This window comes from Neopsephotus bourkii, unplaced genomic scaffold (assembly GCF_033783945.1).
Source record: "Neopsephotus bourkii isolate Nb327-2 ecotype Australia unplaced genomic scaffold, CSIRO-AGI_Nbou_v1 NB_1820, whole genome shotgun sequence".
NCBI classification, from domain to species: domain Eukaryota; kingdom Metazoa; phylum Chordata; class Aves; order Psittaciformes; family Psittacidae; genus Neopsephotus; species Neopsephotus bourkii.
Genome location: NW_026902293.1, coordinates 5,809,550 through 5,835,653, shown reverse-complemented (window position 1 = coordinate 5,835,653; position 26,104 = coordinate 5,809,550). Strand labels below are relative to the sequence as shown.

General features: G+C 39.6%; 1 protein-coding gene across 2 annotated transcripts; it reads right to left on the bottom strand.

The window, feature by feature from the left end:
* Nucleotides 1-26,104, bottom strand: MTFR1 (mitochondrial fission regulator 1). 2 transcript variants are annotated; one of them, XM_061342792.1, is made up of 8 exons: nt 25,974-26,104; nt 18,896-19,038; nt 15,024-15,122; nt 9,493-9,611; nt 5,554-5,795; nt 3,516-3,780; nt 3,177-3,339; nt 1-1,611 (listed from the first exon to the last, which is right to left on the bottom strand). In XM_061342792.1, exons 2-8 carry the CDS (start codon nt 18,959-18,961, stop codon nt 1,552-1,554), a joined length of 1,014 nt encoding a protein of 337 aa, XP_061198776.1. In that variant the 5' UTR covers nt 18,962-19,038; nt 25,974-26,104; the 3' UTR covers nt 1-1,551. The 2 variants fall into 2 exon arrangements, with proteins under 2 accessions (XP_061198776.1, XP_061198777.1); XM_061342793.1 differs by lacking the exon at nt 25,974-26,104 and adding an exon at nt 25,055-25,222.

The following is a 26,104-nucleotide window of genomic DNA, read 5'->3' as shown; positions in this document are numbered from 1 at the left end:
TTTACTTTAATTGCTTTTAATTTTATACAGTGGCAATAGAGCATTAAATACAAAACTTGAAACCAAAACTAACTTTAAAAAGGTGTTTTAAAGGCATTTAAAAGAACACAAAGGTTTAATGGCCTAGTGGTAAGGCTGATGGCAAAGTGTTTTGGAAGGGCAGTACACTGTGTATGTAATAAAACCATTTCAAGTTTCATACCATAAAACATGCTCCTCAATGACCTTTCAGTTATAAGCAGCAAAGCTTCAGTCATCTTCAGTAACCAACCTCGTCAGAGCCATTCAGCTGCCTTTTAAGAAGCTGCTTTTTCCTTTTCCCAGAAACCAGATGCTCCATGACGCACCTGTCCTTGTTCCAGATCAGCGTGGAAGGCCACCATACCCAGACTCATCTTCTACTCACACCTGCAGTCAGATACCTTGGTTTTGTTCAAGTGTACAGCTTGGTTGTAGCTCTCCTGTTCATGAACAGGGTTTTTTTTCCAGCCTAGCTTCTACTTTTAGCTTGAGCCCTTCCCACATCTGTGGCAGGAGCCATGAGCACAGGTGCCTGGTTAAGGAACTAGTGCTGTGGGGGTCTGCCAGAAAATTCCTCCTGTGGGAAATCTCCAAAAGGGCTTCCCAGGAAAACAGGTTCTGTGCAATGGCTTGCACTGTATCTTCCCTGCAAATCAGACCACAGGGGCTTGTGCAGTCCCCAGGTGCCAGAAACCCATTTAGGGGCCTAAGACAGCTGGGGACAAAAAGGTGTCCAATGAGCATTTCTTGGCACAGCTGAGATAAGCAATATACTTTTGGCAACTTGCACTTAACACATACTCTGACATTAATTTACTCTGCTACTACCTACTGGTTATTTGAAATTCACTTGGTTTCCACAGCAGACCTACTTGTGCTTGTCCTGCACTCTTTGCATTGGCCACAGGGTGATAGAAGGAGGTTTTGCTCTCTCACCCTTGCAAGCTCATTTGAAACAGAAAACCTGCACAAAAATGTGGTACTACCTAAAATGCCTCGTACCAGGTGCCCTCTGCAGCAGATTCAAGTTTTCGCTGTCTTTCAGTAGGCAGCAGAAGGCATTCAGGTTTTCTTTGGGCTAAAATGTTTGCTAAAAGCAAGTTTAAAAGAAAGATTTTGATATGAAAACTCAGTATCAAACTGTACACTGTAGTGCAAGTTACAGCTAGAGCTCAAATAACCAATATTGATTTAAGGAGGTATCACTATTGTTATAACATGTACAGAAATTTTCAAGGTGGTCAGTCAGTACACAAAGAATGCTGTATATATAACTTAGTGTTAACCTAAAACCACCACGTAAGTCTTGAGTAGAAAGCCAGGTTTGGATACAAAATTAATACCTGAGTATAGTAGTCAAATTTATTCACCTTGATAAATTACATACAAACATGTTTAGTGCCTCCACTTTACATTTCACATTGGGTTTTTCCTCTGTTGTGAGAGACAACTCCGTACTCATGCTTTTTGTCACATAAAAGGTTCCAGACAAAACCGCTTAACAGTCTTTTGTGTAGTGATCTCAATACATTAAGATTTTTCAATTAAAGTCTTCATTTTTCCTGTAGACTTCAGCATGTGCGGTCCAAACTGAGAAGGAAACCAGAAACATGTTCAGATCGCTTTCACCAGAAGCCTAGCTGGACTGTTGGACAGAGGCAATTTCTTTTATCAACCTGCTTCTCTGCATATGGATTTCACCCACTTCATAGCCACAGAGTAAAGGGAGACTTGTGTCAGCAGTGAGCTGAAATTGTTCAGATGGGGCTGCTGGAGCAGCTCTGGCTAGAGATAGTTCACTCTACCATAGCGAAATGTGACGACAGATGCAGTTATGTTTAAAAGTTGACAGCCATTTGCTCTATCAGTAGTTTAACAGTATTTCTGTTCTTACTGTATCCTGTACTGTTGTGCAAGTCCTTTTAAAAACTATCATACAAGGATATCATATGAGGACTAACCTAGCAAAGAAGTTACGTACTGGTAAGCAACCGAGGACAGATGTTCATTAGCTCATTATGGATCAACTTTCTCTCATTTAACAAGTTAAAACCTTTGATTTTCTTAGCCTTTGAGGATTCGATGATCCTTAATCTCGAAAGATGAACTGTATATTTCAAAATTGGAAGGTCACAGAACATTACCAACTCCTTTTCCTTAAAGCCCCAGAGATCCTGGGGGAAAAGAAGTGACTGATTCTTGGGGAATATCCAGACTTTCTGTTATAAAGAACAGCCTGACTGTTACAGGACACATACCTCAAAGGTCTAACCCAGAAGACAAGTCAGTCAGCATTAATAAACTGAAGTACTCAGAAGTCCTGAGATTTATGGTTTAGGAACCTTATTCTCCTCGGAATTTAGAGTGCAGCCAGCTCTTGGTGTTTTATGTGCATTTTTCCAAACATTCCCAGGAAAAAGCAACTACTCTTCCTCTCTGGTTCTATAGTCCAAGGCTTCAGGGACTGCTTATTAACAAAACTGATCTATGCTAGCCTGTTTAAGTATATATTGCTAGAAACTTGCATCTTGAGCATTCACTGTTTAAAAACCCCTTTGGTTTTAAATCAGTCTGAAATAAACTAGAAGCCATTAACTTGTATATGATGTGGATTTTCAATGCAATTTCATTTTAAAGAGCTTACACTGTAAAGAAACTGCTTTTATTTACTCAGCATTTCCAATTAGTAGAAGAAACTCCTTACACCACCATCTAGCAGGCATTCTGAACAATTTGCTTTCTGCATTCCTAGGAATGGCTGGTATGTTTCAGGTTCTTGGTTCAGCACTTCACATGCACCATGGGAATGGTTAAGGTTGGTAGCAACAGGCAAATGCATTTTAGATTTGATTCTGGTGTGAGCCCTTAGGAGTTGAGTTTTCAGACTAGTGAGTATTTGGGGCAACAGAAAATACTTTTGTTTAAAAAAAGGTAAGAAAACTACAACAGGGCTTTTTAAACCTAGGCCAGAAGAGCACACAACCTGAAGACTCTACACTGAACCATGTCATTGCAACAAATCCTGGTGTAGCAGCAGTACTTCACAGGGTTTTGCAGACAGGGATGCTAGCTCATAGGTGTTTGCAGAGACATACGCTGGCTTTCACGACAACTATGACTTAGTCCAAGCACACGTTCAGAATCCAAATACTCACCAGTACTCCCTCAGTCTTTGTCTCAGTCTTTGGCATCACTTTTTCTGTTTCACTTTGGCTATCGCTTCGGTATCGATAAGCAAACTTCTTTTTGAGCGCTTCTGCGATCAATGCTGCAGGATCTGTGGGGTCAGCTGCTTTACATCTTGTATCCTCTGAAGACCTAGGAAAGAAATCGAGAAGCATTAACATAGCCCAAAACAAAGCTTTGTTGTGAATGCTTTTGCACCCTGTTTGTCAGGTGTTGCATCAGCATGTGTCTCACCTTGAAATAGCTCTAAGTCATAAAAACAAATCAATGCAACTGTTAATACATTGGTATTTATTTGTATTTTTTACCTTCTCACAGCACGTAGCTTCACCCTGTTCATGTCTTTGAGGATTTCTAGCATGTTAGGTACTTTAGAGTTCTTTGGCCCATTTTCTGTCGGATTCTGTCCAGAGTTTGTTTTTTTGTTTTTCCTTTCTTTAATGAGCTCAATTGCAGACATACTCTGTGGTAGACCAGGGGGAGGGAGTGGTGGTGGAGGAGGAGGAGGAGGTGGTGGTGGTGCTGGTGGAGGTGCAGCAGGGACAGCAGCTGAAGCAACTGGACTTGACCCAACTAAAATAAAACACACATGTCAGTTTACCTGTAAATCCCCTTTATCTCTCACAAATGCTCAGTTAAGAATATAATAGCTTCAATGGCCTCCTCTTTGCTTTCTTCAGATTGTCATATAACTTCTTCATTCTTAAACCACCTAACTCCAATCAGCTGAAAAGCCACATAAAAATCCTTCTCAAAGTGAGAGGCATTCTTTGGATTTTCAGTTCAAGTTCTGGGTGCATTCATGCATTTACTGCAATGGGATAGACATCACGACATCTTTTTAGTTAGGTTCTGCTTCTAATATTACCAGTATTTCACCACCTTCTTCTGAGAGGCAGGTATGGAGCTGGATGTCCCACACTATCTGCCATATGAGCAGAGTTTCTTCCTACTTTTCATCACAAATGTGAAGTTACCACACAAGATTTTTTTAAATGTAAGCTTTAGAGCTCAAATAGTGCCTAAAAAGCTTATTCCAGCTCTCCAAGGTTAAGGATTTTTAGGCCAACTAGTTGTATGTCTGAAGGTAAGACATTCTCACTATAAGCTCCATTTCAAGTTCCCTCTACTCTTTAGATAAAAATTAATGGTAGAAATATCATAGCACAAATAACTTCACAAATAAATTAAAAAACCTCTGCGCAAATGCACCTTTAAAGAAATCAGGAAAACCAACTGAAATCAGAGTTCTGTGGCTTGGAGTATTTAGTGTGTAAAGAGATGTATACATACAATAGAAAAGTCTACTCTGTATACATGTAGGCATACACGGAGTGTCATTACCATGTTCTACCAGAAGAGGGAGGTAAAGATAAGAAAATAAAAATTTCCTAATAAATGGAGAACGATGAAAATTAAGTTATTGGTTATTTCACATGCCCCCCACAATAATTACAATTCAAGAGTTGAAACCATGTGATCCTTAAAACTATTTCATAGGTTTTGAACATGAACAGTTAAGGAAAAATAAAGTAACTGTCAGTTCACAGGCAAAAACTAAACCAAAGCGTCTCAAGAATCAGAATATGATTTTATACAACAAGCATAGGCAAAACTGTACTTGCTAAGTGATCTTAGGAAAGAGTGAAAACTAGTTGTCACCTGCAGTCAACAAGGGCCATCTCCCACTAATCTTTGTCTTTTGGATCTTTTTTACTCAGTACTGGAAGGCAGTCAGAGGTGAGGGAAAGAGGGGAAAGAAGAATTATCATGTTCACTACCAGAAAAGTGCATTACTTTTGGTTCCAAGTGGACAATGTGTCTGATCCTGGGGGTGATTCCAGTAAACTATTTATCTCCTTTTCTGTTATTTATTTCATAACCTTGAGGTGTAATTACTACATATTCCAAAAGCCTAATTAGCATCTTGTATGATTACTTCCTGATTTCAGAAAACCTTATTTCATTACTGCGTGGGAAGACTTAAGTGTTAGTAATTAAGTTACAATCTTTTAGTTTGGTTTGAGCCATCATGTTTATCATGAACCTTGTTCTGAAAGCTGTTTAATGCTTCTTCAGTCATCCCCAGATTCAGAATTCTGGCAGACCTTCACACAAACAATAAGACTTTTGGAACAGTAGAAAAAAATAGGGAATCTGTCAGGTCTCTTGCCTTCAAGCCCTGTACTGTGTCCCTTGGTTAGTATGCTAGGTCTGTCTACCAAACAAACAAAAAGACATGGAGTAGTGTTCAATGTTACAGTATGTCACCAAAATGAATTAGCCCACTATTAAAGGGACAAATTCATTAACTAATTTTTGCTAAGAATAGAGCACATTTAATACCTGCTGTCAAGTTCTGCTGTTCTTGCAGGATTACGATTTTGGCTATTTGTGCTCTTAAAGTGGCTAGTTCATTTTCTAGAGCACTGATCTTCTGCAGCGCTTCTTCATTTGCGGTCGGTATGCTTCTGGACACTGGTTCTTCTTCCAGTGGGCTTTGTAAGGACATCTGTCTGCATGGGGACTTTCTAGAATGATGTACTTCACCTGGAAGAGGCTGTGGTGGTTTAGACCAAACTTCTGACCTGTAACAAAAATATCACAAGATTCCTTTTTTCAAGTCTTTGTAATAGCTAAAAACTAAAGCAGCTTTACATACAAACCAAGAATACAGGTTGTGAAGGTCTGACTTAATAACTGTTTTTACACAAATCACTTCCACCAATACATCAGCAAGTTAGAGCTTCACATCCTTTCTGTTTGCGTCACTAGCTGCATTTCTTGCCTTCCCCATCCCAGCTGTTTGCGGAATGCTTGATTTCAGGGGGAAAAGGAATAAATTCCCCATCACCCCCAACCTATTTTTCTGTCTCATACCATCATGGTTTAAGCCCAGCCTCTCACTCAGAAACCAAGCAGCCCTTTGCCCACTCCCCTCCCCCTTCCTCCCCCCACTCCCAAAGGGATGGGGAAGAGAATTGAAAGAATCTAACTCCCCTGGGTTGGGATAAGAACAGCCCAGTAACTAAGGTATAACACAAACCACTGCTGCTACCACCAATGATAACAATGATAAGGGAAATAACAAGGGAAGAGAATGCAACTGCTCACCACCTGCTGACCGATACCCAGCCTGACCCTGGCAGTGATCTAGCCCTTCCGGGTAACTGCTCCCAGTTTATATATCGGGCATGACGTGCTGTGGTATGGAATACCCCTTTGGCTAGTTTGGGTCAGGTGTCCTGTCTCTGCTTACTGCCGGCTTCCCCTCCTCCCTGGCAGAGCATAAGGCTCATAAAGTCCTTGGTCAGAGTAAACATTACTGAGCAGCAACTAAAAACATCGGTGTTATCAGCACTGTTCCCAGGCTGAAAGTAAAAACCACAGCACTGCACCAGCTACTAAGAAGGAGAAAAGATGACTGCTACTGTTGAACCCAGGACACATACCGACTGTACTTTTTGTTGAAATTAATAATATTATTTTTCAAATGCTACTATTTCCCCCCCATGGGCTATAAACAGCCACTCATAGTGGATTCATTTGAAGAAGAAGGAAGCATTTCTTGGATTTATGAAAGGACAGTCCTCCATTTTAGCAGTGTTGGGACTATGAAGTATGTGAAACAGGTTAGTGATGCAGAGGCTGCTTATCAGTAAACAGGAAAGGGTCTTATACCTAGTTTTCTAACACAATAACAATAGAGGGGAAACCTCACACAGTTTTAAAGAGCCCCATAAGCTTCCCTCCTCTTTTTCACAAGAGCAAGAAAATTCAACTCTGTTGCCTTCCTTTATTACCCACCAAAGCTCAAGCTATGTTAAACACTGAGGTGCTACTGAGCATATGTCGTCAAATAAGCACTTAGAAAAAGTTATATTCTCTAAGACACTAACATTATTAAACATTTTCTTTCAAGTGTCTGAGCAACCTGATCTAGTTGAAGCTGTCCCTGCTCATTGCAGGGGGATTGGACTAGATGGAAGGTATCATCCAACCCAAACTATTCTGCAATTCTGTAAGAAGGATTGATAAGGATTAGTGACAACAGATTATCATACACTGCAAACTATGACCACATAGTTAACTCCTTGATCCTCTTGAACTTCAGTCCCTAAACTTCTCAGGCACATCAGGATTTTGTTATTTATTCAAACATGAGAGTAAAGCTAATGGCTAGAGACAGGACTTTTCAGAATATGTAGAATGGGTCCAGATTAACAGAGTTTAAGAACCACAATACTCTGGATCCATGAACTAAACTGCTGTGGATGTGCATCACGTTAGACCTGCAGTTGTGCTAGTCTTCAAGTAAGAACCAAGATTTATGTCTAGAATAAGCCCTGTGCTCTGACCACCTCAGTCTGGGATGAAATACACATTTGAATCTTTCACAACACTGACAGAAAACATCAGCACAACTTGCAGAAATTTGATCAAGCAGAACAGATTATTATCAAGGATGTTAAAATTTAGGTATTGTTATGTAGATAGCAATAGAGACTAAAACTGAGAAGGAAATACTTCAGCAGCCATCTCCCTCCTCTGCCTAAATAAGTAAGGTGGAAGGAGCCAGTGGTCCCTTCACTCTTTAAAACCTGCCTTCTAGAAACTCTGTAAACAGGCAGAATAGCTAAACAACAAAGGCTATCTTCCACTCAGCATAACGGTGTCTTAAGGAAATGTCTTGATTGGAATCTAACACCATGGAAAAATATTATGCCTGAATTGTCACTACTGCTCTGAGGAGGGGTAGGGGAAACATGATTTGTCATTTAGTTGCTTCCTCTATAAAACTGCATTTGCAGAAAAAAATCCTATGTCTGCAACAGTGTTTACTGCATTATATACTGAATACATATTTAACAGTAACACCTATGTGATCTTGACGAAACAGAGACTTTCAGATGCCTGGAAAACACCTAATGCATAGGAGCTCCTCTACATAATAACGTGCACAGATGTAATAAACAGTGCACACTGAAATACTCACATTTGCTAAGTAATTAACTTACCATGCTCCATTATAAGCTGTTTGCCTTAAGGTCACTATATATCTGCAGGATTATTTCAGTCCCATCCCACATCCATCTGTCCCCCTTCCCTCCTTCACATGCAGACATCTTAGCAAATATGCAAGTCCTACATCTTTCATAATAGGTTCTTTGAAGTACCAAAGAGCTATTTTTCCCGTTGCCTCCATTAAACATAATAGCTTTACAGTTCAATCTGCAAATAAAGTGTTTCTGCGCAAACAAAAGTAGTATTGGCCAGTTAATTTCCTTCACATCAAATACTTTACAAACAGCGTTTCCCAAACAAGCATTGATTTCTGTGACTCCCCTCTGATTTTGTGAAATTAATGTGGCAGTGCCAGAATGTATGTTATGCAAAGCTTCATTATGGCAAGTCATGTTAGAGGGCAGCTAGGTCATTACTAACCTACTTTGTGTTGTTAAATTAAGAAGAGTATCGTACAGTAATCTCTGAAGCCAACAGTCTGTGACTTTCTCTGGAAGGTTAGTTTGTTTAGAAGGAAAACTTGCTCTGCTCTGCACTGCACTGCAGAACTGGACCTTTGCTTCTGGCTAGTCAGAGCAGCAATTTGGGTAGGCTGGAATAGAGCGCTTCATCACTTCAGCCAACCCATTTAATGCAGTTACAGTGCTATGTAGTACTCCTGGTCCAACATAACAATACCTATCCCATCATTCTGGACACAGGTGCTCAAATGCTTCCCTGCCACTTTTTCTTACAAAGATTAAAGATGAAACATAAACTGTAATTTTATAATTGTCGTTAGCAGACTGCAGAGCCTTAACCAGAAAGGCGAAAAACAACGTGCCAGTTACTGGATGTCAGAATGACCACTGCTGCTCATTAGGAAGCTGAACAGTACATCACCCCATGTTAATGAAAATCTCAGGAGAACTGGAGCAGCAGTGTTAGCAACTGTGCCATACCACAGCAGACATTTTTGTGGGGACAAGGCTGCTTGAAGCTGTCACATGCAATTCTTCACAATAAATAAGTAAATAAAAACCACAGTTTTCCTTGTATAAAGCCAATCTCCTCTATGGTCTCAAGCCAGTCTTTCATTCATAATCCTATTAGTCTAACCTCTACTTCTTTTCCAGACCCTACCTTTCCTATCACTTTTCTCTCCCTCCCAGCAATCAAATGCCCTCCATTAATTGCAATGCACAGTAGATACTCACTGGTGAGAAGGTAGATTTCCTCCTCTCAGTTCAGAAGTTCCAAGAGAAGATTTAAGGAGCATACCTGAGCCTTGTAGAGAGTTCTCCTTCTTCTTGAGCAACCCATCCCACATCTGAAAAGGAAGCCACTGCATCTTCTCTAGGCTGATGAGAATGGTTTCCTTCTATGGCATGAGGAGTAAGCTAAATTTTAAAGGTAAGATTGAAGGTTTTAGAGTCACTATTCCCAGATAAGTCAGTTATATTACCCAATGCTTTTAGTCAGGCTACATGTAACTACTAACACATACATGCACAAAACACATATGTATGTAGACTTAGCACATCTGTTTCTGTCCGGAGCTTGGTCTGGAACCACTGACTTAAAACTACTCAATTTAGTCCACTGAACACTTCACAGAGGTTCACTAAGTGTACACTAGTTAGCTTAGTGTAAGCTAACTACTTACACTATCACATGACAGTACTGAAAATCCAGTGGAAATGGTTATCTTAAACACAAACATCAACATTCTCAAGTAAGTTGCTATGTTAACTCAAGTAATACATTTTTCAACTATATTCATGTTCACCAGTTAAAAAAGATATTAGGGTTACTGGTACTTCTGAAGTCTTTTGCTCTGATGCAGTATTATTTTGAAAGTGAGATGCTGTTGAAGTGTGCTTCTCTTCCCCTACAGCTCCCAGAATTTCTGTACAAGAACGGAAGTGTGTACCTTACACAGGGAGAAACAAGAAAAAAAAAGGCAAAAAGCCATTTCTCCTAGCTCAGTAATCACAAAGACTTTGAGTGAGAGGTAGGATGCAATCATAACAGAACACGGTATTTGCTAACAATCTTATTTATAGCATGATGAACAAAGTGACCATTTTCCAGCATAGTTCTGCCAATGAGCTTTAGAGCCATGTGAAGCCAAAGGTGAGCAAGGCTCCAGAGACTGGAACCTTTCTTGGATTTACAGTTAAGTGGCCTGAATGGAGATCTGAAAAATTGTTTGGACCATCAGCACATGCCCCATAGCTCCAGCTACACAAAATAGTTTCAAATCTACTTTGAAATACTAGCTGCTTCCCTGGATCAAACAAGGGCATGTGCACCTGGTCACTGGATGCAGTATCTTGGCAGATAAAACTGCATCTTTCAGTAATTTCTTCTGCTCAGTCTGTCACCTGGGGTTACTTATCTCCAATGCAACTGTGCCACCATTTTTGCTTGCATTAATACAACCCAAAAGCCAAACTTGCACGAGTCACTGCAGCTGTTTCAAGTGCTGCCTGCTGCTGGCAGTGGCCAAGAAGCTACTAAGACTGACAAAGATGGTGTTAGTATGTACCAAATGGTAGGTAAAGACAGTTTGGATCCAGCCTGTTAGCAATCAGGTCAATTTTCAAGGCATCTCACCTCTGTGAGAAAAAAACTATTACGTAGAAGCAACTACAAAATGTTAGCATTAATCCGAATTTGTAGTAGAGCTATCACAGTAGGACTGCAGTCTGGATGAGGTGAAACCATTTCTGAAGAACATCCACAAATATTTTGGTTGTAGCCTTTGATACGCAAGTTTCAGAAACATAGGAGTTGTAGGTTTGGGGTTGTTTTTTCCCCAGGAATTGTTACAAACAGCTTTGGAAATTAAGATTAGTCATCTTCACCTCACACTCTCACAACTTGTATGTGAGTCTTTACAGCTCCCAGGAGTGTGTACTGGCACCATCAGATCATTTGGAAACAACAGGGTTTTTTCCAGGTAGCATCAGCACAGATGGTAATATGTTTATCACATTAACAGTTGTGCCTAATACTATCACAGTCTGCCTCTCTTTAGAACAGTCTAGAGAATACTATATTGCATGTTAGGGTTGTCATTGTTTGAGGTTTCCTTGGCTTTCTTCTTTTTAGAATAAAAATAAATGTCATGACCACAGCATCTGTATTCATCTTAATGGCAATGGAAAATACCTGCAAGACATGAACCACTTCTTGCAGGTTATAAGAGATTTTCCTGATGGCAATGGCCACGTGAGGAACTATTACCATGGAAAGACTGAAGCCACATTTAAATAAAGGCAGTACACATACTTTCATCAAAAATTATTTTATAAATCAACAGTAAGGAATGCATTTATCACTGCCAGGTTTCCTGCACTGTGAGATAAATAACTTCTAATCCAACATTTAGCAGCAAACCTTCTGTTACATTTTGATGCAAGGTTCTTCTTCCCTTTTCATTCATATTTATATGTAAACATAATCTGCTTGTTACCCCATATACAGATGTTTCTTTTCTCTATGCCTACAGACAACAAGGCCTTCCACAGCAGTGGAGTTTCAATTTCAAGTTAATGCCAGATTTTTACTTTGATTTAAAGGTTAAAAAGCCAACACTCATCTCTTAAAACCTTTGCTTGTCTGTAGAATGCTTAAACAACTCTGACTACCCTAGTCCTCCAGCCAGTATCAGCTGAGGAAAACCTGGACAACTGCTTTGCCAGCACCTGAAAGGGAGAATTGAAAACAGAGGCCAAGTCTACTGGATGGTAGGAACTGAATTGTGATTAGCCTCCTTTTCTTTCTCTGGAAACCACATAGCTGCTTCTCATGCTTCTTCCTTCATGGGCTTTTTTTGTCTATTTCAGTGTGCTGTGTGCTGCACACACAGGTGGGTTTCAGGCCTATTACAAATTTCTGAAGAAAAGACTACACATACTGTACTGTTTTAGCTGATACTATGCAACACCTCAAGCTGGAAGGGACCCATAAAGAATCATTGAGTCCAACTCCCAAAGAAAGAGTCAGCCTCACCAATGTTTTTGCCTGGTTTTGACCTAGGGACCTTTTGTGTGTTCAGTGAATGTGATAACCATTAAACTAAGGAAACACTACTTAGGAGGCTGCCGAGGTAGGGTGCCTACTTTCTGTTTGCCATCGGAAGTAGAAAGTTGAGCAAACACTTTTATACATTTAAGGATAGAATAAAAGCTCTGATTTGAAATTACTGATACAGTTTGGTATTAAACATTTGGAAATACTTCTTCAAGACAAACTTGCTATGATTTTTAAAATTAGCCCAGTAAATTCTGATGTTTTCTACATGCCCACCAATTCCTTAGGAGACTTCTATTGAGTTACCAGATTTCAACCAAAGAGGAGAAGCACAGGTCTAGAAAAGAGATGCTATAGCTGGAGGATACTATCTTGAGTTACACTATTGTATGTTTGGTTGAATTTACCTAGGCTATATTAGTAGGTTTATTTTCTCCTACAGAATACAGATAAACCTAAAAAATATCACATACAACAGAATGGTATGAGCTATTTTCATTTGTTCATGCCATGTAGAATACAGATGGTAAGCTCTGTCAGCGCTTACTGAATACATAAGCAGCATTTAGCAGTTAATATGGCAAAAGCCATATATAGATACTACAACAGTCAATAGAACTCAAAAATCAAAATGTTAGGCCACTATCTTTTTTTTTTTTCCAGACTAGCTGAACAAAAAGCATGCCAGAGGAGGAGAAAGAATGAGGGTAACAGAGATATTCTTTCAATATCTCTTACTGATTTATCATGAGGAAAATGAAGATGTGTGAGAAATTTGTGGCTCTTAGATAAAGTTAGAAACACTGTTTATAGACATGCACCCTCAGATAAGGCAAGTAAGTTTTGCTTTGTTTTTTAAATAAAGTGACTTACAGCAACGTTCAGTGCATGGTCCTTTCATAATATAGCTAAAGCTGGCAAGAAAGAGAGAGGAAGAGACAGCTATAGGAAAGCATCAGTTGCAACAGCATAAAAACGATTGAGACCAGTATTGAACTTGACTATAGAATCTTAACTCCGAGATAAAAGACACAAGAAACAGATGCTAGCATCACACTTTTACATGTTCAGCAGTTTATATATTAAACCAGTTGAAACCCACATAAACCATATGAATTCCAGTTGTGTTTCAAGGCTCAAGTTTTGAAATTCACATTTCTAATTCAATCAGGCCTGACAACTGTACTTCTATTTTGGGGATCTTTTAATCTAATAGAAGATTAATGTTTATACTTTGTGTGCACAAAATCTATGCAAAGCTGACTGAATGTCTCTTCAAGAGGAAAGAAAGGCAAGTATTTTTTCATTCTAACAGAATTCAGATGAAAACATATACATATTTTTATTTCAATACTAAAAATACAGAGGAACAGATTCCCCAGATATATCTTTATAAGAAAATTAACCAGAAATGTCTTATTTTGTGTACCATATTAAGAGAAGGCAGTATTTGGCTAACTACCTGCAAACGAGCATCATCTTCCCTTGTATGACCTTTACAGTACAGAAAATCAGACACAAGAGGATTTCACTTCTTTTCAAATCGTAGGCACATGGAGCCTTATTGCTGGCATAACTACCATTAATCATATAGCCAAAAGTTTAAATCCAGCATGTCATTTTGTTGTCCTTCTCACCTCCAGAAATGCTCACTCCCACAATGTATATGTTTATGTTTTCAGTTTCACCAAGTCGCTAGTAGTGGGAGGTGGTTACCCCCCTAGTTTCTCAATGTGATTATTTAAGAGAGGCAAAACATTAGCATGGCTCTTACTGTGACACCAAAAAGGCTTCTATAGTAATCTAAACTATCTGATTTTACTACTATAATTTCAAGTCTAAATATTGTTCATATACTTCATACAGAATAAAGAAATTAAACAGTGAAAAATCTGGCTGCAAGAAAACCACCTTGTCTTAGTGTAGGTGATGATTCCCATAATCCATTTTTATGTTGTCCTCCCTTGCTTGACCCAAAAAACATTTCTCTTTCAGCCTGAGTTTCAAACACTGTATTTCTCCATTTCTATAGCCACCCCCTATCCCTAACACACAGAGTTGAAGAGATTATGTGTAACAGCTTCCACTTTCCCATCTGTTCCTGAAAGACTTGTTAAAAAAAAGCAAGGGTTTTCTCCTCCTTAAGCTTTTATCCTCACTCTTTAACCTCCCACTAAACGTAGTTGAAGTTGAAAGCAAACAAGTCAGAAAGCTGCACAGAACTGATGCTCCCCTTTCACCTATACAGAATTAGCCTTGTACCTGCAACAAAAGCAAACACAGTGCTCATGTTCTCTCTTACTAATGTTCTGCTTTCTGATAAAAGTTGTTTATTTTCCCAAAATATTTAAGTAACACTGTTCATCTTCACATGTCTCTTAAACCTAACTTGGAAGTACTTGTGAGTACTTTTGATACAAATGTTTCAAACATTTTTCTCGTTTATTAATCTATTTTTCCAATAATAACTTTTTAATACTGTACTGCCTCATTTTAGAAGTTCCAACTTTCTTAAGGAAAAAAAAAATTGTTTCAAGTTTCATTACGTGTATTACAGCAACATGGATTCAGGTTTTAGGCAGTACAGAAGTTGAAAAGTGAACTGAAGTGGGAAGAACTGAAGTAAGCCAGTTCATCTCTGTACCTGGCTTATTACAGTCCGATTTTACAAACCCTCTAGTAATTTACTTAAATGAACTGTGTTTGACACAGGAGCAAATCCTTTTATCAGTATAGAGAAACATGCATTCTAAATTTCTGAGACCACTCACCTGAAACTGAACCCTTGGACACTGTATAAGAGAGAGGTTTGTGCCAATTTTTCTTACGATACTTCGAGAGGAACCATAAGGCTTGCTTGACCAAAGCACCTGAATGGGAAGGAAAAAGAAGCCAGTTGTTAGAGAACTGATTTTTATACCATGTTGGAATAGTTTTCCCTTATTCTTCCATAGTATGTTTGTGCTAAACACATTTAAAGTTATTCCTTTCATGCTAGTATATAGTCATAGAACCATATAATGGTTTGGGTTGAAAAGGACATTAAGATCATCTAGTTCCAACACCCCTGCCATGGGCAAGGACACCTCACACTAAATTGTGTTGTTCAAAGCCCCATCCAACCTGGCCTTGAATACTGCCAGGGATGGGGTAGCCACAGGTTCCTTGGGCAACCCATTCCAGTGCCTCACCACCCCACAGTAAAGAACTTCTTCCTTATATTTAATCTAAACTTCCTCTGTTTAAGTTTGAACCCATTACCCCTTGTCCTATCAGTACAGTCCCTGATAAAAAGTCCCTCCTCAGCATCCTTGTAAGCCCCCTTCAGATACTAGAAGGCTGCTATAAGGTCTCCACACAACCTTTTCTACTCCAGGCTGAACAGTTCCAACATTCTCGGCCTGTCTTTATATGGGAGGTGCTCCAGCCCCCTGATCATCCTTGTGGCCCTACCCTGGACTTGCTCCAACAGCTTCATGTCCTTCTTACATAATACACATACACTAGAATTTGTATCAGTGAACTCCTTATATTCTATACCTGAGTTGGCACAAAGTTTTGTTTTGTCATCACAACATGGCTATGGCTATTTAAGTTCAATACAGCCTTTGCATTAAGTTTAAATTCGAAGCAATAAATCAGGTAACACAGAAGGATTCAAGAGTTGGAACCATCTTCAAAAGCATTTGTCCATCTTCAAGACAATAAAGAACCTGCATTGGGTCAGACAGCTCTTTTTAACGGGTTTCAAGAAAAGCCACTCAATCATTAAAAATCATAGAGGTAACATTTCCCAAACTACCTTTTTTCTTTTTTAATTGTGAGCTCTTCTAACTCAGAAACAGTATCTACCAGACTTAATAAAAATGACTATCAGCTAACGTAAGCATGAAAGCGAAACTCTGTAATTAAAGAGCAAAGGAAAGTAAAAGGTGGAAAATAAATATATAAGAATGAAGCTTTGTCCTAAAAACCATACACACCTAGAGAAAATTGCCCACAACACCTCAACACACCTGACTTCATCAGAAGTCTTTTAACTGCAATTCGGATTTCTTCTGTATTATTTCAATAGGGATTGAATTTGCTTTCATGTGTTGTACTGAATGATGGCAATGTTTGCTCTACTATTTGCCATAGTTGTATGAAATAAAAAACAGACTTTAAGCCTAGGAGAATACTACATGAGCCAGAAGAGAAGCAAAATAAAAAAAAACAACCGACAACCAACAAAACTAACCGAACATAAGAACAAACCAAAACCAAGTAACAAAACCAAAACCAAATAACAAAACCAAAACAAAATGAAGAGAAGTGGGAAAGATTTCAGCACCGGGAAAGGCAACATAAACAATACAAAGAAAAAGAATACCAGGAAAACTCTAACAGGATGTTGTCAGTAAACAATTGGAACACCATACGGTAATCAAAATACTTGGCCAGTGCTTACTTATGGCTGTAGATATGAATTTACTCCTTAGACCTCAGTTTTTGAAGGCTCATAGCTTTAGGCAAATTCAAGATCTCCCTAGAAGGTTGCCCAACAAAGTAAAATCCAGGCTATTAATGCTGAAACAACCCTCATCTGGCATGGCAGTATTGCCTGTGTAGTGCAGTGCAGCTGTGGGAGTTTCACAACACGCAGCATAATAGCATTTTGATGTACTAACCAAAGATCACTCTTAATTTTTGAAAGGTCTATTAAAAAGGAAAAATCTACGTTCATGGTATTTACCCACAGATTACATTAACTCAGAAATTTCACACAATTTTTTTTGCCTATTTCCAAACAAGTATTTTTAATTGGAACGTATAAATTCTGACAAAATAAACATGCACTGCACAATACGCTGTGATAGATCTTCACATCAGAGCTGCAACTCTGCCATTAATCGACTTTAACCCATTTTTTCCATTCTGAGAAACATACATTCTCTTGCTTAATGTGCTGCTAACTTTGAACACAATTTATTTCAATGCAGAATACTCTACTGATTCTACATTCTGGGTGCCTCAAAGACAGACCTCACATTTGTGACTGTGACATTACTGTTTGTCATTATGTCTGAGCAAATAGCAGGTAGATCGGTAGCCTTCAAGAAAAACTCACAGACAAACAGTACTGCAGTAATGAAGCCTCACTATTTACAGCAGATTCTAATGTTACAAGCAGAACTGCTGGTGATAGCCTGAAAGGGATGTTGGATTGGAAAAAAATACTACCAGTCAAGGGAAGGCTTAATTAATTACAGAAGTACTTCCACAACAGCAAAAGAGCCTACACTACATGCTTTATTACCAACATAAGTGCAGTGCATTTTAAGAAGTGGCAAAACTTGTTTAGAGATTGCTCAGACCACAGATAAGATGTTACAAGCACACAGGTCCTCAAAAATACTGGGTGCCCAACTGCCCTTGGGGCTGTTCAACAGCAGTGATTTGGTGCACCAAAACTTCTAATGACTCAGTTTTGGTAACTCAAAATACGCTGGGAAAATGCTTTCAGAAAACTGCATGCAAGCTGTGCCACAAGGTACACAAATAAAATCAGCACACTGCTCAGCTGAGCTAATGAGTGTCAGCACTGCTCTACCCAAATTCACACAAGCTCTTATTCACTTGAAGCACTGGCAGAGCAAGTCTGCAAAATACTATTTAGTCATACACTCTTATTGCATCAGTGTTCTGCTGTTGTCCAGAGCAGCTGACATTTAGAAATGCAATTGCATTATCACAATCTTGATATACACAGGGAATGTGGGGGAAACATACCTAAAATTGGCCTCTCTGCCCCCCATTTAGGCTGAAAGATGTTGCTGACAATGACCACAGCAACACCTGTGGTAGTCCAGCATATTCTCATACTTTGAATTTTTAGTTACACTGCATGAAAACTCAGACCAAAGTTTTAATAAAATCCTAAAGTACAGACTTGCTGGTAATTTGATTTTACAACGTATTTTGCTCTCCGTGGATTCCCAAGACTGATAAAAGGTTCTATCACAGTAATCCAAAGTAAGAAATGCCTTTCTAAGTACGGCACATGGCTGTTAAGGATTTCCCCACTGTTAAAACATTAAAGTATTTCAACAACTTATAGGGGATTACTGCACTTAAGTCAATACTTTTACTCAAAATAAAGGTTCCACTGACAAGGAGTTGATGTGTAGCAGATCTCTCTCCCTATCTCTCTCTGCTAAGCATTCAAAAAAACCTCCATGTACACCTTCCTCCAAGAGGAGAGCTATGCGTGCACATTCCTCTGTTTCACCTCTTTCATATCTTCAAGGTATGAGCAAAGACATAAGATTATTTCAAAATTAACACCACTTAAAAAAAATCAGTTGAAGATTTTCCTTTGGCTTCAAAACACACATAGAAGTCCAGCATGAAAAGCAGTGTTTACAAAGTAAACAGGTTGTTATTAGAGCTGGAAGGAACTGCACGGTATTTTTGACGCATATTTTACTCAATACTTCAGTGTTCAAGAAGTAAACTTCATACTTTTTCAGCAATGTGGAATCATACAAGTATTGAGGATACTTGAGGTGTTCTGTTGAAACAGACAGGCAAAAACTAAAACACCTGAAGTGCTTTCTATACTTGATTTTCTGAAAACATGAAGCAAGTTTGAAACACTTACCGAGTCCATGTTTAATCCAACTTGTTCAAAAGCCATCCTAATTAAGCGCTTAAGCCAGCAAATCATCTGGAACGGAAAAAGCCTTTCCAAACTTGGATTTAAGCCTTCCAAACCTACAGGGCTGCAGAGGTTCCATAGTACTCCTGAAAGGAGAAATATAAGAATGATGTACATTGCCTCTGGTGTTAGTTTTACCTGCCATGTATTTGAAAAAGCTCTTTCTGCTGTCCTTGATCCCTCTCGCCAGCTTTAATTCCAAGGAGGCCTTAGCCATCCTAGCAGCTTTCCTACATCCTCTAGCAGCAGCCTTATATTCTTCCCAAGTGGCCAGCCCTTCTTTCCATGACCTGTAAACTCTCCTCTTCCACTTGAGCATACCGAGCAATTCCCTATTTAACCACGCAGGTCTCCTGACCCTCTTCCTCGACTTCCTACGTGTCGGGATGCTCCGATCTTGAGCTCGGAAAAAGCAGTCCTTGAACGTCAACCAACTATCTTGGGCCCCTTTCCCTTCAAGCAGCCTAGCCCACTGGATTTCCCCTAGCAATCGCTTGAAGAGGCCAAAGTTTGCCCTGCTAAAGTCCAGGGTTGCGATTCTACTTGCTATTCTACTGACCCTACCACACAAGATCCTGAATTCCACCATCTCGTGGTCGCTGCAACCAAGGCAGCCCTCAACCTTCACTCCTTCAACCAGACCGTCCTTGTTAGTGAGGATGAGATCCAGCAGCGCACCTCTCCTGGTTGGCTCATCCACCATTTGCATGAGGAAGTTATCATCCATACACTGGAGGAACCTCCTGGACTGCGGCTGGGTTGCCGAGCAGTCCTTCCAGCAAACATCAGGGAAGTTAAAATCCCCCACGACGACCACGGCCTGTGACCGTGAGGCCACTGTCAGCTGCCTGTAGAAGGCCTCGTCAACTTCCTCACCCTGATCCGGTGGCCTGTAACAGACCCCCACAACAGTATCGCCCCTGCCAGCCTGCCCCTTAATTCTCACCCACAGACTCTCGACTCGCTCATCATCTGTCCCCGGACAGAACTCAACGCATTGTAGCTGCTCTCGCACGTAAAGAGCAAAAGGGAACTGAGTGCTGAGGGAACTGGCTGAGGTCATTGCTAGACCGCTCTCCATCATCTTTACCAAGTCTTGGGAAACGGGAGAGGTGCCTGAGGACTGGAGGAAAGCAAATGTCACTCCTGTCTTCAAAAAGGGCAAGAAGGAGGACCCGGGTAACTATAGACCGGTTAGCCTCACCTCCGTTCCTGGGAAAGTGATGGAACACCTTATCCTTGGTGCCATCTTAAGGCATATCAAGGATAAGAGGGTTATGAGGGGCAGTCAACATGGCTTCACCAAGGGGAAGTCGTGCTTGACCAATCTTGTAGCCTTTTATGAGGAAATAACGCGGTGGATGGATGATGGTAGAGCGGTGGATGTGGTCTACCTCGACTTCAGCAAAGCGTTTGACACGGTCTCCCACAGCATCCTTGCGGCTAAATTGAGGAAGTGTGGTCTGGATGATCGGGTAGTGAGGTGGACTGTGAACTGGCTGAAGGAGAGAAGCCAGAGAGTTGTAGTCTATGGGGCGGAGTCTAGTTGGAGGCCTGTATCTAGTGGAGTGCCTCAAGGGTCGGTACTGGGACCAGTATTATTTAATATATTCATTAACGATTTAGATGAGGGAATTGAGTGTACTATCAGCAAGTTTGCTGATGACACTAAGCTGGGAGGGGTGGCCGACACGCCAGAAGGCTGTGCTGCCATCCAGAGGGACCTGGACAGGCTGGAGAGCTGGGCGGGGAATAACTTGATGAAATATAACAAGGGAAAGTGTAGAGTCCTGCATCTGGGCAGGAACAACCCCAGGTTCCAGTATAGGCTGGGGAACGACCTGTTAGAGAGCAGTGTAGGGGAGAGGGACCTGGGGGTCCTGGTGGACGACAGGGTGACCATGAGCCGACACTGTGCCCTTGTGGCCAAGAAGGCCAATGGCATCCTGGGTTGTATTAGAAGGGGGGTGGTTAGTAGGTCGGGAGAGGTCCTCCTTCCCCTCTACTCTGCCCTGGTGAGACCTCATCTGGAATATTGTGTCCAGTTCTGGGGCCCTCAGTTTAAAAAGGACAGGGACCTGCTGGAGAGAGTCCAGCGCAGGGCAACTAAGATGATTAAGGGAGTGGAGCATCTCCCTTATGAGGAAAGACTGAGGGAGCTGGGTCTCTACAGTTTGGAGAAGAGGAGATTGAGGGGTGACCTTATTAGTGTATATAAATATATAAAGGGGGAGTGTCACAAGGATGGAGCCAGGCTCTTCTCAGTGGCAAACAATGGAAGGACAAGGGGTAATGGATACAAATTGGAGCACAAGAGGTTCCACTTAAACCTGAGAAGAAACTTCTTCTCAGTGAGGGTGACGGAACACTGGAACAGGCTGCCCAGGGAGGTTGTGGAATCTCCTTCTTTGGAGACATTCAAGACCCGCCTGGACACGTTCCTGTGTAACCTTATCTAGGTGTTCCTGCTCCGGCAGGGGGATTGGACTAGATGATCTTTGAGGTCCCTTCCAATCTCTAACCTACTGTGATACTGTGATACTGTGATGCGTGTTGTGGAACATATACAGAAGTAAACTGCGACGTGTTCCTAAAAAAAAGCAAGCTTTAGAAACAGTTACTGGTAACAAGACCTGTTAGGTGACAGCAAAGCAAAGGCATTCAGAAGGCACTTAATACAGGTGACAGATTTTTTTAGTAGTGTTATTTTTAAGAAATCAAAGCTGATGCAAGGTTAATGATTAAAAAGCTGGGAAAACGACTGCTCACTTGAGCTTGGGCAGATGATCGTGTTCAACACCTCTAAGTGAGCACTGAACCCTATGAGCACCAAGATTAAAGGGCTGTACTATTATCTAAACCACTTCTATGCAGGAGCAACCTACAGAATCTGATCACCTCTCTTCATTCGCATTCTCTGACAACTTTGTTGTTCCCTCCTTTTTCCCACTAGCGAGGAGAGAAAGGAAACATGGAAAAAATGACTAATGCAAGAAAGTGACAGGAAATAGACTAGATGTGGGACCTGAAAATATTCAAGCAATTTATAAAGTTGGACAGATTTCAAATTCTGTCTATTTATACGTGCTACCATTCACTTAAATCAAGATGTTTTTATTGCTCCTCTAGTGAAAATAGTGTAGGTTTTCTTTAACTGTGTTCTACACCAGTCATAACTTGGATGCCCCTGAGAAATGTATGCCACCAAAACCAAAAAGGAAGACACAGATTTAGGTTTACATTTGTTTTTTGTTTCAGGCTAGAAACAACACTCTGGTAAACCACCCTGAACAACATATTTGTAGTATGAACAACACTGTTGCTGAAGCTACTATATACATATATACATAGACAGTGATGACTAAAGCAAGGTAGCAGCAAGGAACTGGAACTCGGGAAGTTTGAAAGTCAGGAGATGGAAAAGCTATGCTGTTTGAAATTGCCCACAAGCATTACAGTTAAACCATCACTGTTTCCATTGCAAATGTTTTTTTCAACAGTTGACAGTTCCTTAGTAATAAACCTACTTCTCGTGGAAACTTGGCAGGAACAGAGCAACTCTACAGTTATCTTCTTTTTTTAGACAGGCTTAATAAGAAAAAAAAAAAAGAAAAAAAAAAGTTGGTATTAGTTTCTCATCACTACATAAAGTAAAAGACACTTCCTAACAGGACTTTCGTTTATGAATAAACTAGGAAGAAACTATCACTAAATCTATCACCTAAATGAGGACCAATGAAAATGTAAGAGAATAACAATAATAGTAACAACAACAATAATAATAATTAAAAAAAACCTAAATTAACCAACCACCACAACTAGAATAGAAACTGCAATTGTTATGAGAACAACAGTAGGGAAGAGTAATGCCTACCAAGCGCATGAATGTAAGCTACAGTCATACAGAATAAATAAACCATGGACTTCATGGAAAGCTGGAAAAGTATGTTAGGGAAGCGTTACCATCCACTTCATCTATTTTTTTCTTTACACATCTGTTGCTCTTCTCTTAGACAAACTACTGTATGGAACTTTGACTACGTTACACCTGCTGTGTTTTTAAAACAGGAAGAAAAGTCTTTTTACATGCAACATACTAGATTTGGCATCATATTTGGCACTGTAAACATGCAGTGATGTAAGAAAGACAAGAATGCTCCTTTAAAAACAGGGAGACTGTTACAAAAGTGTGATGCGTGTGATGCATGTGATGCACTCCGCCTCATTCCAAAGTTCAGACTTGTTGAACATGTAGTGTAGAAATCAAACAGAAGAAAAATGAAAGCCGTGTCAAGACATTCAAACAAAAGAGGAATAAAGGTAGAGCTGTATTACTGAGTAATCAGGACAGGACTGGCTGGTAAAGGTGAGTGATAGGACTATAAAGCAATTATTGTATTCTGATACATTGCACTCTTTCAACAAATTGCCAGGTTGTGAGTTTAAAAATCCCCAGATATAGCCAATCAGGTTTTGTTTCAGGAAGTGAAGAAAAGGTATTATTTTGTTTCTGATCAACTGGGAAGACTGAGTCTTTAATAACAGAGACACTTTGGACAGAAGTGAAAAGAGACTGTTAGAACTTCCTCTGAGGAAATCAGAGCAGGTCTATAAACCATGAGAGGCAAGAGGTAAAGCAATGACACATAAAATTGACAAGATAACCAATTAAAGACACAAATGCAGACGCAGGAAAAAAAAAAAAGGCATAATACTGGGTTGACAGAATAGTATAAATATGAAGTATAAGTTAAAAAAGGCTATGGGACAACATGGGTTCCAACTTAGAAGCATAAACGAAAATATCCTACAAATGTATTAGGAGTAAGCAGGAGACAAGAGATACAACCACAATGTAACAGAAGAGAAAGCAATGAGTGATGCAGACATTCAGTATATTCTGTGCTTCCATTTGAAGATAGTAGAAAAGATGGACCAATGTTAGAATGGGTTATAAACAACTCTGAAAAGTTATAAGCATCTGGGACAACAGCGTCTAACAAAATTCACCTTGAAGAGCTCAGAAATGAGCCAAAATGATTTCTGAAATATTACTGATTACTTTTAGAAACTTGTTCAACAAGATCCAAGAGAGCCAGGAAGAAAAGAAGTGTGATGACACAAACCACCCACAATAGTCCAAAATATTTATCCTGCCCTAAAACATTCAGGTGACCTTTTATAATTCCAGGAGTTAGAAGACTGAACACAGAAGAGCATTCATCCTACAAAACAACTAATTTGGTTAAATGATTATTTACAGCTCACATCATAAATCATTGTTTCGTCTGTAGCCTAAAGTACCTAAGACTGGGGTCATCAACTCCTTGCTCTCGTCAATGACCTGCTCTCTGCTTTTGCAGAAGAAAGAGACCGAAGTCAGTGTGTAAGAGAGCAGAGTACCACCCAGTTCCTGGATTAGTCTCTTAGTTCTTGGCACTAATGAAAACCACCATGTTTTAAGAACATCCAGCTAATTTGTTATCTAAAAGGAGAATAAAGAAGAAAATGCTTCCACGTATATAAATATTTTTATGAATCTATTAGTTTTCCAGAATTATACGTAGACAAACTTTACATTCATTTCTTCCAGACTATATTTTACTATACCTTTCTTCATAAATCTCAAGTTATTTCACAATTATTTTACATGCCAAGAACAGAAAGGGTTCATTCCAAAAGAAACTGCTAGATGGCAAGAAAGAAAATCAGCCATTTTTTCTCTTGTGCTCTCTATACATGACAATCTCAGCAGCAGGAATTACTTGTTCATTGCTTTTAGTAAACTAGAATAATACGTCTTTTAAAATAATGATTGTTTTATTTACTCTTCTTTATGCTATCTAAAGAACAGTAGTACTTTATTTCCTCTGATGTTTCCACAACCCAATTACTACAATACAATGCCCTGAATGATGGTAATACTGCTATAAAACATGGTCCTTCTGCTGTCCTTAAGCAAAACTGTTACAACGGTAAGCAGTAGTCACAGGCAAGATTACCAAAAGGTCAGAAGAGTAATTACTCAAAGAATTACATTTTATTACATAGGGCCTGTGGGGGTTAGAATTTCATGGGTTCTTCATTTATAAAACTGCTTACATAGAAATGAGCAACGCTGAAGAACTTTCTGATACAGGTGCATGTAGGAATTCCTCGGTTCAGTAATGAGGTCTACATTTCTGAGTGTCGGGATTCTCACTTCAGCCTCCTTGAACTCTTTTATGCCCCTACTTTTTCCGATCAATTTAGCAGCTTTCATTCAATACTGCCATAGTAAGTATCAGTCTACAAAGCTGAGATAATATCACTCATAAATTACAAAATGTTCAGTATCAATATAAAGGCTCTGGAGACTGTATACACAAGGCTTATCACTCAGTTAATATGAAATGGAGTCCTATGCTTGGCTTTCTAGTGAGTCCTACGCGTACAAGATAAAAAGAAAGAAAAATCAGATGCAGCTGCCTTCAAATGGAAATTCTTGCATAAATATTTTCCACTGGTGTATTTATCTCTTTCAAATTATGAGTTCTTGCCCTTAAAAAGAAATTATATTCATATTTTTTCTTACTGAAGTTTCTCTCATTCATGTAAGGTCCACACAAAAATAAAAGAGAATTACTTGATGGGCTTGATGCAGCAGAGAATAAACAAATGCATGAAATCCAAGAAAACGAAAGGTCTGGTCTCTAAATTGAAAGGGTAAGTATAACAAGAACAAAACTTTCAAAGCAGCATGTTTTCAAAGAAATACCAACCACATCAAAAATCACACACAAAAAAAGAGAGCAGGTTCCTCCTTATTTTAGCAGGAAACTAGGGCATGCATATCTTCACAGTCTTTAGGACTCACACATGACCCGAGCTCATCTCATGAAATTATATCCATATGGAAACATATTAAAGAAGTAATAAAGAAAGATAAAGCAAACAAAAAGTTATCACAGCAACAGCAAGCCAAACATGCAAGAAGAATCTTCTGATAAAGGACTAGGCCCTCTCCCAGATCAACACACACCATTTATAAGTAACTAAGTTTCTGGCAGAGGTCACACAACCAAATACAGAGGTCTATTTTCTTGCTTGGAAGCTACAAATAACAAAGTGCCCTACTACTTTCAGAACCACCTGTTTAGAAAGATATGCAAA